The 16,607-nt window shown below is 43.4% G+C and overlaps 1 protein-coding gene across 1 annotated transcript in view; it reads left to right on the forward strand.

Annotated features, from left to right (window-relative positions):
- Nucleotides 1-16,607, forward strand: part of KCNQ5 (potassium voltage-gated channel subfamily Q member 5) — a 579,817-nt gene that overhangs the window by 374,943 nt on the left and 188,267 nt on the right. Inside the window, exon 2 of the mRNA XM_060283602.1 lies at nt 2,475-2,565. Coding sequence (XP_060139585.1) covers nt 2,475-2,565 — 91 coding nt within the window. The remainder of the gene's footprint in view (nt 1-2,474; nt 2,566-16,607) is intronic.

Below are 16,607 nucleotides of genomic sequence, written 5' to 3' on the forward strand. Positions count from 1 at the left end.
AATTGTGGCGAGCAGGGGCCACTCTTCATCGCGGTGCACAGGCCTCTCACCATCGCAGCCTCTCTTGTTGCGGAGCACAGGCTCCAGACGTGCAGGCTCAGTAGTTGTGGCTCACGGGCCCAGTTGCTCCACGGCATGTGGGATCCTCCCAGACTAGGGCTTGAACCCGTGTCCCCTACGTTAGCAGGCAGACTCTCAATCACTGTGCCACCAGGGAAGCCCCTGTAGGTCTGTTTTGAACAAACACGGAGATCATGAGGCTGCCGTTGGGATGCCCTTGGAAGAAGGTGTCTTAGTGACTGAGTCATCCCCTGCTTGCTTCTCTGAATGTTTTCTGCTGAACCTGGACTCAGGAGGCATCTGCAGATAACAGCCCCTCACTGGAGGCAAACATCTGTCACTCTTTACTTAATGCCACGTCATCCTCCAAACTCCCTCAGTGATCCCTGGATTTCACTTTCTCGTGAGTAGTTCGGGGGTCTGTAGGTGCGCTGGAATTTGATGTCTAGTTTACAATTCCCAGTCTGCTAGGGCCAATTTAAAATATAGTCCAAACAATCCTGAATCATCAGGTACATGAGACAAAAGTATGATGAGTTGTTATTAACTCACGTACCAGGTTTTCTCCCTAGTAGAGTCCTTCCTCCTGAAGGCTTCTGCTGTTCAGAATAACTACCTCCCTCTCAGTTGGAAGAGATAGAGAAGTACCCCCAGAAGTCTTGCTGAGCCAAGAACATCACTGCCATCCTCCTCTGTGCTCCTCAGCGACACCATGTGGCAACTCAAGGACAACAGTGCTTGAACCCCTCTTCGTGCCAAGCAGCCAGGGATGAGTCACAATATGTTCTTAATTCTCAGTTTCCATATCTGCAAAATGGGAACAATGAGATTTCTACTGCATACATTTGAGAGGATAATGTGGATAGTGCATGTGAAAGGGGCTTAGCTCAGTATCTCGCTTATACGAAACCTCCGAATGTGAGTAATTATCAGCATACCCACTTTGGGTTCTGTGCTGAAATAGATATAAAGAAATAAGGAATACATGGTATCAATCAGGAGTCAGCAAACTTTCCTCTAAAGGCCAGAGAGTAAATATTTCAGTCTTGTGCTTAGAACACAAGTCTCAGTTCTGCAGTTCTTGTGTGAGTGCAGCCATAGGGAATACACGGGTGAATGGGTGTGGCTGTGTGCCAATAAAACTTTATTGGCCTTGGGCTTCCCTGGTGGCGCAGTGGTTGAGAGTCCGCCTGCCGATGCAGGGGACGCGGGTTCGTGCCCCGGTCCGGGAAGATCCCACATGCCGCGGAGCGGCTGGGCCCGTGAGCCATGGCCAATGAGCCTGCGCGTCCGGAGCCTATGCTCCGCAATGCGAGAGGCCACAACGGTGAGAGGCCCGCGTACCGGAAAAAAAAAAAAAAAAAAACCCACTTTATTGGCCAGATTTGTCCCCAGGCCATAAGTCACCAATCCCTGGCTATCAGCCCTTGGTGGTAGAAAGACGTGCAGATTCATCAGGGCAGGTCAAGAGGAGGCAGAGGCCAGCTGTACTAAAGAACACAGAGCTGATGTTTTACAGGAGATTGTGGAGTAAGAGGTGAGATGGGTACGATGTGAGTAAAAGTAAGAAATGTGACTTTTAGGGAAAATAGCTCAGATATTGGGTTTTTTTTTTTTTTTTTGAATTCCAGGATAAGTAACTTCAACTTTAAAACTGAGCCTGCCCTTTTTATTAGACATTTACTTTGGGAACTCGGCTCCACGCCCCCCCCCACCGGACTCCAGAAGTTCCGTATTTCTAGAAATAAAAATGTCTGTAGATGGAGTAGTAGAAAATGCTCTCTGTCACTGCAGCACAAGTAGGGCTGGGGGCATTTCTCTAGGGGTTTGACCGGAAGGGAATGGAAAGCACATGGGTAGCAGAGGAAGTCATTTTCTATTCTTATTATTACTATAAAGAAATGGCAGATGAGAAACCAGGAACAACATTAGACTCTGAAAAGGAGCCAGTGGCTTAGTAAGCACTTAGAACCCTTGACAGTTCACCAAAGCTGCCGAACGGGGGCATGAGTCTGCTCCTTTGACAGGAGAGCAGCTACCACTTATGGTCCCGAACAGGAGAACAAAACACATCTGGGCCTTTCAGGACCCCTGCTTGGGAAAGCCCTTTATAGGAAATTTGCAGATTCTTAGCTGTGGACATTTAAGTACAGCTCGCAACACACACACGCATACATACACATGCACACACACGTTCATCCTTCTCATCAGTAAAGTTGCAAAGGAGCCCCATTTGCACTGGACATCACATTGTATTTTGATATTCAAAATGGCTAGTCCCTTTTAGGGCTGTTATGATTTAATCAGTGCCAATTCAAATGGATCTGGTGCTTTAGCCATTAGAAATAAGAACTTAAGTCTGTCATGCTAAGGCAAGTTTCTCATCAAATTTCTCTTTTTCTGTTGTTTTACAGTTTTCTCCTTGTCTTTGGTTGCTTGATTTTGTCAGTGTTTTCCACCATCCCCGAGCACACAAAGTTGGCCTCGAGTTGCCTCTTGATTCTGGTAAGTGAAACATATGAACAAAAATGTACATAAAGTTTACATAATACAAGAATTGTCTATAATATTTATGCAATGCATTTTGTCCCACGAAAAGTTATCTCTAGAAAAAAGAGAGTTTCTGTGAAGTGTAAAAGTTTCAAAGGTCACTGAAACATTTGCCTGCCGTTTTAACCTTTAGTCAATCCCCAAGAATACATAGAAATATTCTAGATTGCTATTACTTAGCAGTATCATGTGTTATAGTTGCATCGTAAGTAGAAGGCAATACTTGGAAGCAGGTTTAATTATGTTTCTCTATGGTAATAAATTACAAGAAGAATCAGCATCTCTGAGGTCTCTTACGATATTGCTAAAAGTTACAGGGTAGAGAGTGTTTTCCAATAACCACAATTTAGCAGTAACTATGTATAGTCGGCCAAGAACCATGAGCATATGGCAGGCACCTCCTAAGAAAACAGAAGGCTTCATGCTCTTTTCAGCCAGCAGACTGCATTATGAATTTTGCTGCTAATGAAGTTACCTGGTGAGAAGTTCTGCAGTTTGCTCTGTTTCCATTATGCTGTCAATCCTCAACCACAGAGAATTGCTCAGTTCATTTTAAAATGGAAAAATACCCCAAGATATTTTAGTCTGAGTTATTCTGGGCCTTTTAAACTCTTATACTTTCTATTACAACTGAACTATAGCGCTGTATACTCAAATCACATCTGATTGAAAGTTTGGTTCATTTACATCCATTTTGACCCACTCACTCGGTCCCAAAAATCAAACTTGACAGTCTCAGGACTGTCTGAATGAACTATAAATTGGAACAACTCACTTTTTTCCATAAAACCTGCTTGACTAGAGAGGAAAAGAGAGAACGAGTGGGTGGGGTAAGATGGCCATGTGCCTTAATAAATAGAAATTGGTTATGCACAGCAGCGAGCATTTAATACAAGAAAAGTATTCTTACCTTGAAGGTGGGAAGTGAAGGATATGAGCCCGTACAACCTGGGCAGCTGCTCTTTCCTCTGTGCTCGCAGAGGCTGGTTTGTGCTTAGAGTGCCAAGACTTCATCAAGTCTCTTCCCTGTGACAGGGAGAAATCACTTTTGAACCTGGAACAAATCTGTCCCAATTCCTCTCCATACAAATCTTGCTCAGCGGTATATTGCTAATGTCAAGGTTACTCTGTTGAAACCCAAGATAGAAAACAGATAGACCGAAGAGCCCACTGGGGATTTGTTCCATTTACAAGGTTCCATTCGGGTAGCAAGTGGGCTTTTAGCCTCTTGCACCCCTTTGATAACAACAAATGGTCTGAGCCAAGGTCTAAGGCAGAGCTGGCTTTGGGGTACATATACAGAACTACAGCTAGGAATTTTAGATCGAAAATATAAATCTGATTTTTAGACCTGGGAGCATGAAAAACTGGATTTACTGCATGACCAATGGTATATATTATGAGTAAATCAAGCATTAAGAATCTTGTAAAAAGGTTTCTTTTATAACCAGGTCAAGAATCCAAAATATGAGGTTTACATCCTCCAAATCTCTGAAATATAAATTCAGTCACTGCTAATGAGTTTCTAAATAATCCAGAGAAACTCACATTATTCAAAAGCCAAAAGCTGGTTAATATCATGATTTTTAAAACTTCCTGAGCAGTGGACAACTGACCAGAGTTCAGTAACTAGAGTGCATGTGAGCAGATAAAAATGTAGACGTTTTACACATCGCTCATCTTTTTTATTTTGCCATCTTTATTGAGATATAATTGACATACGATATTGTGAAATTTAAAGTGTGTAACGTGACAATTTTATATACATACGTATTGCAAAATGACTACCACAGTGAAGTTAGTTAACAGTTCATCACCTACATGGTTGCCATTGTGTGTGTGGTGTGTGTGTGCGCATGTGTGTGTGGTGTGTGTGCGTGTGTGTGGTGAGAACTCCTAAGATCTACTCTTTTAGCAAAATGGTCAAGTGGTCGGTTCAGTACTGTTAGCTATAGGCACCATGCTGCACATTAGATCCTCAGAACTCATTTGTCTTATAACTGGGAGCTTGTACACTTTGACCACCTTCACCCATTTCCTCCACCCACACCTGCACAACCACCAATCTACTGTGTTTCTGCGAGTTCAGGGGTCCCACATAAGTGAAATCATACAGTATTTGTCTTTCGCTGTCTCACTTATTTCACTAAACATAATGCCCTCAAGAGCCATCCATGTTGTCACAAATGGCTAGATTTTGTTCTTTTTATGGCTGAATATTATTCCAATGTGTGTGTGATATATATATCACATCACATCTTCTTTACCCCTTCATCTGTCAGTGGATGCTTAGATTGTCTCCATGTCTTATCTACTGTAAATAGTGCTGCTGTGAACATCAGCATGCGTGCAGCTTTTCGAATTATAGTTTTCTAGGGATGTTTGCCCAGGAGTGGGATCGCAGGATCATATGGTAGTTTTATTTTTTATATTTTGAGGAACCTCCATACTGTTCTCCATAGTGGCTGCACCAATTTACATTCCCACGAACAGTTTGGGAGGGTTCCCTTTTCTTCACATTCTGGCCAACACTTCTCTCTCACTTTTTAATAATAGCCATTCTAACAGGTGTGAGGTGATATCTTATTGTGGTGCTGATTTGCGTTTCCCTGATGATTAGTGATGTTGAGTTCTTTTCATATACCTGTTGGCCATCTGTAAGTCTTCTTTTACCCCTCAGTCTTTTTTTTTCCTCTAATGCCCTTGTTTTTAATCAGGTCTATTGAGATACAATTTACATAGAACAAGCATCATCCATTTTAAGTGTATAGTTTCATGAGTTTTGAGAAACACATATTGTCATGTGTATTAGTTTCTTAGGGCTACTGAAACAAAAGTACCACTGTATATATCATATATATTTCATATATGTCATATATATGATAATTATGTACATCATTATGTTGAGTGAAAGAATTAGATATCATAGAGATAGTCTTGTGTTTGGCTTCTTTTACTCAACATAATAATTTTGATATTTATTTGTATATTTTTTTAATTGAAGTATAGTTGATTTGCAATGTTGTGTTAGTTTCAGGTGTGCAGCAAAATGATTCAGAGATATATATATATGTATATACTTTTTCATTATGGTTTATTATAGGATATTGAGTATAGTTCCCTGTGCTATACAGTAGGACCTTGTTGTTTATCTATTTTATATATAGTAGTATGTATGGGTTAATCTCAAACTCCTAATTTATCCCTCACCCCTCCTTCCCCGTTGGTAACCATCAGTTTGTTTTTCTGTGTCTGTGAGTTTGTTTCTGTTTTGTAAATAAGTTCATTTGTATCATTTCTTAGATTTCACATATAAGTGCTATCATATGTTTCTTGTCTTTTTCTGGTTTACTTCACTTAATATGATAATCTCTAGGTCCATCCATGTTGCTGCTAATGGCATTATTTCATTCTTTTTTATGGCTGAGTAATATCCCATTGTATATATGTACCACATCTTCTTTATCCATTCATCTGTTGATGGACATTTAGGTTGCTTCCATGTCTTGGCTATTGTGTATAGTGCTGCTGTGAACATTGGGTGCATGTGTCTTTTCAAAATAGAGTTTTCTCCGGATATATGCCTAGGAGTGGGATTGCTGGATCATATGGTAGCTCTATTTTTAGTTTTTTAAGGAACCTCCATAAATTGGCAGTACCAATTTACATTCCTACCAACAATGTAGGAGTATCCCTCGTCTTGAATGCCTTTAGATTTAGCAAAGTAGAAACCAGTCCTTTTATGCAAGTGAGGCCTTTGTATTAAGCAGTGTAGTAAGTGCTGCAGATGGATGGTCTCTGAAAGCCGTTGCTACATGGCTTTCTGTAGGGGGAGAGTTTGCGTATCCTCCTATTTTTGTGCTATAGTGATAAATTGTCGAGGTGTATGTTTTAAACCAAAGTGTAATCTTAAAACCTACCTAAAAATATTTGGACTGTGTTGCGGGTCTAAGGTTTTACTGATGTTACTCTTTTCATCAGTGTTTTCTCCAAAGACTGTTGTGTTTTATTTGGACAAAAAAAGATCAAGTATAGCCTTTGTTTTTTTTCTTTTTCTTATTTAGTAATAAACTGGAAAAGCATGTGTATTTTAATTCTTTTCACTATCAGTTCATATAGTTAATTATAAAAGTTCAATCAGTTGTAGAATACTGGAAAAAGCCAAGAGAAATCTTAATTATTTAGGGACTGTTGTATTTATTCTTTTACCATGTGTTTTTGAAACAGTTAATCTGATTTCAAAGTCTGTCTATCCTCTGAATTTAACCAAACAGAATACATAGAACACAATTCTGACCCTCATTGTCTTTAGTTCCCAAGATGAAGCATATCTAAAGAATTGCCATCCAATAGTAATAGGAATGGCTTTTAAATGTCTGCAGCAATTTACAGTAAAGTCACTTTTGGTCACAAATACAGCACAGGTGTAAATTTTGAAGACTTATGTGTAAATCACATATCACAGTTGCATATGTTTTCATAAGTCTGTCCATTTGGGGTTTTTTTTAAACATTTTAAAAGATATTCCCACATTCTAACTCATTCTGTTTCTGGCAAGTAGAAGACACCCACGCTTCCGACAGGGAGCGCCTTTAGGCAGACCAGCCCCTGGACAAGCTTCCAGGGTACTCACCTCCTTGACACTCGCGCTTTCCACTTGTTTCCTTGAGCGCACCAGCATGTTAGGGGCAGGTGCCTCCTCACTTCCTGGGGTCCCCACGGAGTCCTCCGCTTTCTGTCCCCCACCCCAAGGGGAGACTCTCATCGTTCTCATCCAGAACTGCACTCCCCCTGCTAGTGAGTTCAGGAAACCACTTCTCTGTGTCTTGGTTTTCTCATCTGTTAAAAGTGGGTAGTAATATCTGCTACTTCATAAAGTTGTGAGGATTAAATCCCAGTGCTTAGCCCTGGGCTCAGCACAGAGAATGCATCAAATATTACAGTCACTGGCTCTTCCATATACAGTGGAACCTAATGGGGGCACAAGGGCAGTGAACCGGGGGTATTTGAAAAGGCTGCATTTGAGATCATATCGTACTTTTGTAATAGAAAACAAGTATCTCACCACAAACACTGTAAATTACGGCAGCTCTTCACACAGGCGTGTCCATCTAACCAGAAGTGACTCATTGGCACGCATTCAGTGCATGGCTCATGTGCACAATAACCTCTTATGTTGGGTGAATAAGGAAACAGATTTCTACTCTTGTAGTTTTCTGGTAAATGCATCTGATGACCATGCTCATGGCTTTCAAAGCTCTTCCCTCAGTGTCAGCTGGCTGGGTGGAGCCCTGCTGAGGGATAGCCCAGGATCTAACAGAGCGGCTTGCTCAGCTCACTCTGGGCACAGAATTTATGAACTCGAGAGGACAATGCAAAGCCGTGTGCCCAAGTGCCAGGGACAGTGAAAAGCTGGTGTTGATTTCCTAGGTTTTGTAAATTCTTCAGAACTGTAAGGGAACTAGCATTTTTTTAAGTACCTTTCACGTATCAGACTCCTTGATTTCTTTTTTTTTTTTTTAAACATCTTTATTGGAGTATAATTGCTTTACAATGGTATGTTAGTTTCAGCTTCACAACAAAATGAATCAGTTATATATATACATATGTTCCCATATCTCTTCCCGCTTGCGTCTCCCTCCCTCCCACCCTCCCTATCCCACCCCTCCAGGCGGTCACAAAGCACGGAGCTGATCTCCCTGTGCTATGCGGCTGCTTCCCACTAGCTATCTACCTTACGTTTGGTAGTGTATATATGTCCATGCCTCTTTATCGCTTTGTCACTGTTTACCCTTCCCCCTCCCCATAGCCTCAAGTCCATTCTCTAGTAAGTCTGTGCCAACAAACACATGAAAGAATGCTCAACATCACTAATCATTAGAGAAATGCAAATCAAAACTACAATGAGATATCATCTCACACCAGTCAGAATGGCCATCATCAAAAAATCTAGAAACAATAAATGCTGAAGAGGGTGTGGAGAAAAGGGAACCCTCTTACACTGTTGGTGGGAATGTAAATTGATACAACCACTGTGGAGAACAGTATGGAGGTTCCTTAAAAAGCTACAAATAGAAGTACCATATGACCCAGCAATCCCACTACTGGGCATATACCCTGAGAAAACCATAACTCCTTGATTTCTTATTAAAACAAAAGAAACCAAAAAAACCTTGCTATGTAAGTATTATTCCTCCCATTTTACCGAACCACGTTGTACAAGAGCCAGGCTGCGTCCCAGGCCTGGCTGCCGCCTCGCACCCTCCTGTGCCTCAGTGGAGACCGATGGGTCTCCCCAGTGTGTTTCCAGGGCTCAGGGAAGCTCTGCCGGCTGAGGCTTCCTTGTGGTTCTGTATATGCCAAGTGATGCCCGCGACCCTCTCATTTAGATTGTTAGTTTCTTTTTTTTTCGGTACGCGGGCCTCTCACCGTTGTGGCCTCTCCCGTTGCGGAGCACAGGCTCCAGACGCACAGGCTTAGCGGCCATGGCTCACGGGCCCAGCCGCTCCACGGCATGTGGGATCCTCCCGGACCGGGGCACGAACCCGTGTCCCCTGCATCGGCAGGCGGACACTCAACCACTGCGCCACCAGGGAAGCCCCGATTGTTAGTTTCTTTTTTCTTACAGAGTCCATCTACAAAGTTATCACAAATGGGTGTATCCCTTCACACCACTAGCAGTTCTTTGTATCAACAATTCCAGGCCTTCCCTGGTGGCGCAGTGGTTGGGAATCCGCCTGCCGATGCAGGGGACACGAGTTCGTGCCCCGGTCCGGGAAGATCCCACATGCCGCCGGAGCGGCTGGGCCCGTGAGCCATGGCCGCTGAGCCTGCGCGTCCAGAGCCTGTGCTCCGCAGCGGGAGAGGCCACAACAGTGAGAGGCCCGCGTACCCGCCCCTGCAAAAAAAAAAATTCCAAATCTGATTTTGTAAACAATCAACAGCCCGATCTGTGGGGTAAACAGTCCCAGCTTGCTTTGTGCAGGTGAGCTGAGCACCGTGCTGGTGAAGGGAGCGCTCCTAGCTCCAGTTAAACTATTGTGGAAAGTTTTGTTTTGGTTTGTTTTGATTTCATGAGCCTGAGGTTGTATGTTTCTGCATTTCATATCCCACCTTCTTAACAGCAGTGCTGTTTTGGAGTGCATTTCCTTTGTATTGGATATCTTCTTGTCTTCCAGATTAATTTTAAAGTATTCATTTTGGCCTTTAAATGTAGATTGTCCAACATGATGATTTGTACGTATTTCCAGTGACAAATCTTCACCTGATGACTTCTCCTCTTAATGAAAATGATGTATAGCATTTGCAAAATTTTCACTGAAGGTGGTCATTTCTAAAATTGCCCGCCCACAAGAAATAAAAGGAATGTCGTTATCAGTTTTAGCAAGAAGAGAGTATCGCAGCGTGTTTGCTCCCCTGCCCTGCTGTGTTAGAAGGGCTCCCAACCACAAGTGGATTGTGCTAAACATCTGGACGAGACTCAAACACATGGTCAGAGATCCAGGTTTTCCCAAACATCTTAGCTGTTTGGCACCTTCTGAATAGAGTTTATGCATATTTGCTGGTTTTGCTTCGTGTAGCAAAGCAAACATGGGTTTGCTGTTTCTGTGCACAATGAATCAGTTCCTGAAATGTGTACAAATCCAACTTAGGCAGATGTAATTATATCTTCAGTGCACTAGTGTAGCTTGCTATTTAACGAAAATCTGTAGTGCATTCTTTTGTTAAGTGTAGAGTCCCCCCTGAAAAGCTAATAACTACATAATTAATATGTGTTCCATGTTTGTTTTCTTTTTCTAATGTGCTTACACACGGGGTTTTGTGTTGTTGTTGTTTTTTTAATTGCTGTACACTACCTATTATGTCACACGGTATTGAAGAATTAGACAGGTTGTTAACCATTTCCCATCTGTCAGTATTGGCAGAGTGGGGAATCAGCCACAGACACATTTACCCATCCTTGCAAAGTAGAAAGGCTTGCGCATAAAATTATATGGATTTGATGTAGAAGGTTACATGAGATCTTTACGTTTAAAGCTCTGGCATGAACATCGTAAGACAGGATAACAGAATGTCAGGACAAGGTTCCGTTCGAGGGTCTTCAGTCTTCCATGGGTAGGAGATGTGAAGTGATCAGAACTGAGGAATGAGCAGTGCTCCTGTCTCTTCATCACACCCCTGTAATTTCCTGCAGAAAGCGCTCATAATATCCCAACCAACACTGAAAACTGCCGTTATTTTCCTTTGCTTGTCTTTCATCAAGGCTAATGCAAATAAACTTTAAAATGATTCATGGAGGCTAACGACCCTCATCAATCTGCTGATGACTGAAAAGAAGATGCAGGAGCAGTTTGCACCTACACTGAATCTTAACCGAGGGATAATAATATAGTAGGGGAGTTGCTCTGTGAAAAGTACTTCAGATTCAGAGGGAAGAGTTGTTCAAGTTGAAGATAATGGAATTATGCCTGAACAAGACCATGTCTCTATCCACAAGTAAGGAAGCGAAGAACTTCCGCACTTCTGACGTGAGCACCGGTGTCTCACCAGGTGGTCCAGTGTGTGTCACAGAACCGCTCTGCACGGTTCTGTGTCAGGACATGATGAGCAGCCCTCAGCCAGGCCCACACTGACGCTGACCCACTGTGCCCTTTGACGCCACAAAGGCATATTCAGCCGAGAGGGAAAGAGAGCGACAAGGTGGTGGTAGAGGGTTGCTAGAAAATGATAGAGTCCAAGAGGGGTTGCAGCAGAAGGAAGAACGCCCTTCCCTTACCACCTTTCCAGGTTTAAGTAACTTCCACCGTTTGAAACCTGCTCAGACACCTGCTTCTGCCTGGAATGAACTGGCTCTTCCCTTGGCTTCCCTCAGCAGCAGCCGCTTGACGGTGAATCTCCTCCCTTCTTCATTTACTCCACAGCATTTTGGTGGCTCCCAGTGTCCGTGAGGCTTTTGGGGGGAAGCTGAGGATACGGCAATGAGCAAAGCAGGCAAAACTCTGTCGTGGTGGAATGCACATTTGTGTTGGGAAGACATAGAGTAAACAAATGAACCAGTCAAGTGTTAAAAATAAAAGTAAAGCAGGAAGGGGCTTCCCTGGTGGCGCAGTAGTTGGGAGTCCGCCTGCCGATGCAGGGGACGCAGGTTTGTGCCCCGGTCTGGGAAGATCCCACATGCTGCGGAGCGGCTGGGCCCGTGAGCCATGGCCACTGAGCCTGCGCGTCCAGAGCCTGTGCTCCGCAACGGAAGAGGCCACAACGGTGAGAGGCCCGCGTACCGCAAAAAAAAAAAAAAAAAAAAAAAAAAAAAGTAAAACAGGAAAAAGGAATAGATAACTGGGTGTTTCCATCGTGTGTTCAGAGAGGTCCACCGGATAGCGTAGCTCCTAGCAGAGACTTCAGTGAGGTGGGGCAAACCGCCGTGCAGCGATTAGAGGAAAGAACGTACCAGGCAGATGGAGCATGCAGGGTAAAAGCCTCGGAAGGGCCAGAGGACCAGGATGATGGAGGGAGAGGAAGCCAGAGGGGGCGGAGGAAAGCGAGGCATGGCTCGGACTGTATAGCCCTGGAGCACAGGATCCAAAGCTGACTCAGCAACAGCACTTCGAACAGTGGGAGCTGATGGCAAATTAGCAAGAAATTTGATGAAAGAAGACGGCAAGACGGCCAGTGGTTTAATTGCACAGCATTAGTATTGAAATGTTCACAGTATCACAGATATGGCACTAAAATTAAGCCCCAATGCAGTGCCTGACTTAGAATGGACCGGAGTAGGGAGTCACTGGTGCAGCCCTCAGGGGGCAGTCAATGTCATTCCCCCCTCTCCTAATTCCCCGGGCTCCAGACCTTAATTCGCTGCAGTTTTAACTCAATTTATGTGAAGTGCCTCCTACCTTCCAGCCCCTGTGCCGGGGACTGGAGCCCCAGGTATGAGTAAGGCACTGTCCTGCCCTGGAAGCAGATCTAGAGCACATTCCTGTCTACAGGCTCTGACACAGAAAAAAATGAAAAGCCTTGAAATCATGCGTTTATAGAGAATAAGTTATGAAATTAGGAGACGAAAGAAAAATGGGTTAGTTTGACATTTTAATTCCCACTTTAACATATATGGACAGAGAGAATAAACCTACCTCAAGTCATTGATTTCTCATGAAAACTATGGATAAGATTACCAAAATCTATTTTCAATATAGGTACTACTGATCATGCTTATATAGGGAATTTGGGGTTGGAACTATATAAAGGCAAAGCTGGAAGTGATGGGTGGCCCCCTGTTCCTGTGCAGGCCTGTGCATCACCCTCAGATGTCAAATACTGGGTTGGAATATGGGGGTCCCTGTTCCCCTGCAGGCCTACCCCATGCTCAGATATTGAATATTGGGTTGGAATATGGGGGGCCCTGTTCCCCTGCAGGCCTACCTCATGCTCAGATATTGAATATTGGGTTGGAATGTGGGGGTCCCTGTTCCCCATGCAGGCCTATATCAGGGGTCACGATTAAGGTGAAAAGACACATCATACTTCTGCAAAGTAGAGAAAAAATTGCCAAGCTGTAAATGGCAGCTTGACAAACAACATTACAGGCTGGATTCCAGGAGAGTGCTGCAGGCCTGGCTTCCTCTGGGGCTGGAAATCATAGTGAACCCACAGAACACACTGGAAAATGGAGAACAGAATGGAGACTTGCGAGTGTGGCCGGCCCTCCAGCTGCGGCTACTGGAGACCACAGGCGTGTCGGTGCTGCAAGACCTGCGCATCCGGAGAAACCCTGGACAGCCCCCTCCGGAAACAGAGCAGCATCAACCGAGACACCCTAGGGTGAGGCCGGGAGTGGAGGAGCGCCAGCCCCGAGTGTGCAGGCAGGAGGGGGGACTCACTCTGGCCCCCACTGCCCACCCCTAACTCTCCTGAACTTCACTTCCTTAATTCACTTCCTTAAATCAAGTACAAATCGACATCAAGTGCAGCCTTCAAAGAAAAGAACAATCCCAGCCTGGCCAGAGGGCGTCCTGCACGGTGCGGGGAGTGGGGGGAGGGGGGGCGTCCTGCCTCTTTGGCCTCTTTGACTTCATGGATGGTGCTAATAATGGGCGAACATGTGACCTGATGACACACCTGTGAATCTGATGGGGGCTGCAGGGTTCTGCCCCACTTGGCCAACCCATCTGTGTGTCTCCTGCAAGCTGCTTCCTGGGTCACTCGCTGGCTTTGCCCTGGGGTCCCCCACAGTGGAGCTTGCATGCTCAGGGTCACTGTAGCCGGGCAGGGATGGGCATCCCATCGCTCAGGCAGGCAAGTGTGTGACCAGGTTGGGAAGCTTGTCTGCTTGTAGAGCCCAGGAAAGAGCTCCGGGCTGCGGTCAGAAAGGGGAAACATCAGAGGGGACGTTCAGAGGACAAGTGCTTCCTCGAGTCCCCTCTGCAGCCTGAAGGAGATCTTTTACCTTGAGCTGCTCATAGATTCATTCATTCATTTATTCACTCATCGAATATTCGCTAAGCACCTATCAGGGATGCTGTGAGCCAGAGGCCCTGCCCACAATACACACCAGCTGTACACTGACACTCATACCTTCCCTATCCCTGTCTGTCATAGTTCCTCAAAACCATTTTTCTACTTAAGTCAGGTGGAGAATTTCTGAGTATTATGCAAATGCAATTTGTTCTCTTTCTTCACAATTCTGTAATGCAAATTGCCTCATATGTGATGCTCAATTGGGTAATGATGTCAACGTAACAGGGAAGTGAAAGATGATTTTTCCCAAACGGCAGCGACTGAGCGTAAAGTACATCCGCCTGGCTGAACGCAGCAAGCCTGAAGGTGCGCACACCGCCATGGCGCCTTCTTTATTTTGGAAACTCACTCTGCCTTGCAAGTGCCTATGGGACGATTCTTCCCAACCTGTGCAAACGACACAAATGTAAAGCGATACATCTTTAGCACCACTGTATTTTGTGCAAACTGCTCCTCTCTACCTGTGACGTGTGATGTGGGGCCCTTGTCTCCAAACCCAGTGGCCTGCACCCTCCCGACACACCCCATCAGGCTCTCTCCACATTGATGTAGGTGACGGCCAAGATTGCTGAAGCAGCTCCCTGTTAGAACTCAACATCTCTTTTTAACTGTACTAATATCTTATTAGGATTGTTGTTTATGTTTGGTTTCTGTTTAGAAAGTTCCATAGGCTCAGAGTGGTTTGCCCTAACTCTATTTCTCTATTTTTATCATAAGCCCTGATCTTTTTACTGAGCAATCTTACCTAAAACCTGGCTTTTTATCGATGCATTTATTTATTTATTTTTAATTGAAGTAGAGTTGATTTACAATGTTGTGTTAGTTTCAAGTGTACAGCAAAGTGATTCAGATAGATAGATATTCTTCATATTCTTTTCCATTATGGTTTATTATAGGATATTGAATATAGTTCCTTGTGCTATACAGTAGGAACTTGATATTTATCTATTTTATATATAGTAGTTTGTGTCTGTTAATCCCAAATTCCCAATTTATCCCTTGCCCCTTTTCCCCTTTGTAACCATAAGTTTGTTTTCTGTCTGTGAGTCTGTTTCTGTTTTGTAAATAAGTTCATTTGTATCATTTTTCACATTCCACATATAAGTGATATCATATGGTATTTGTCTTTCTCTTTCTGACTTACTTCACCTAGTATGTTAATCTCTAGGTCCACCCATGTTGCTGCAAATGGCATTATTTCATTCTTTTTATGGCTGAGTAATACTCCATTGTATATATGTACTACATCTTCTTTATCCATTCATCTGTTGATGGACATTTAGGTTGTTTCCATGTCTTGGCTATTGTATGTAAACAGTGCTGCTATAAACATTGGGATGCATGTATCTTTTTGAATTATAGTTTTCTCCAAATATAGGCCCAGAGTGGGATTGCAAGATCATATGGTAACTCTACTTTTTAGTCTTTTTAAGGAACCTTCATACTGTTTCCACAGTAGCTGCACTAATTTACATTCTCACCAACAGTGTAGGGGGGTTGCCTTTTCTCCACACCCTCTCCAGCATTTCATCAATGCATTTCTTGCACTGTGGTAGGAAAGCTGGTATAAGTGGGTTCGAGTTTATCCATTCTGCCAGTTCAGAAGCACATGCTGCATTCTGCTCGATAATATGGGCTTTTCAAGTGAAAGGCATCAGAGCATCCTTAGGTCATAAGGATGACATGGGAGGTGTCATTCTTAGGTCAAATAAATCAGGGATAAAAACCTGTGTCAGATGATGGTTTAGTGTATTCTTCATCCAAATTTTTCTACTCTCCTTTTTATCAAGCTATGTTAAAGAAATCTTTAAGCCTTACAAACCTATTCATCAAAGGTTCAAAATTTTTTTAATTAGCCAAAATTTTAATAAAGGAAACTTTTATGCAGTTTAGATAGAAAAATAATGTTGCTGCAGGTTGAAACAAATTTTAAGACTGTTATAATAGAGCAAATTGAGAATATTTTATTAAAATATAAGTTGATTTAATAATCGTAAACTTCATTTTTCACCTTAACTCTGTGAATTTTGACATCTTCTCAGTACATAAAATCTGTAACATTTGGATTACTCTGTCTTTTCCTGCTTTTAACTTAAAGTAAAATTCCAAATAATTTTCAGACTTAAAAGATGCAGTTCTTAACCTTGCCGCACACAGCCTTCTCACATCTCTCTGGTGCTTCCTGTTTCTCTAGGCTTATTTCTGCACCAGTTTCCCTTAAAGGTGCCCACACAGGTAGCAATGGGTGTATGCATACCTGTGTGCACATGTGTACACACACACTCACATACTCACAGTCACACTTTACACTACAGCAGTAGCAAACCATTCACACTTTCCAGGAACACTGCCTCTGTGTTTTCACAAATGGTAATTCTTCTATTTGAAAGCGTGGCGCTACCACTTCCCTTCACCACCGTGGTAATTCTTACTCGTTTGTTAAGTCTCATGCCCCCTCTCCCTGGAAGTTTTCACCGACCCCC

This window comes from Globicephala melas, chromosome 14 (genome assembly GCF_963455315.2).
Source record: "Globicephala melas chromosome 14, mGloMel1.2, whole genome shotgun sequence".
NCBI classification, from domain to species: domain Eukaryota; kingdom Metazoa; phylum Chordata; class Mammalia; order Artiodactyla; family Delphinidae; genus Globicephala; species Globicephala melas.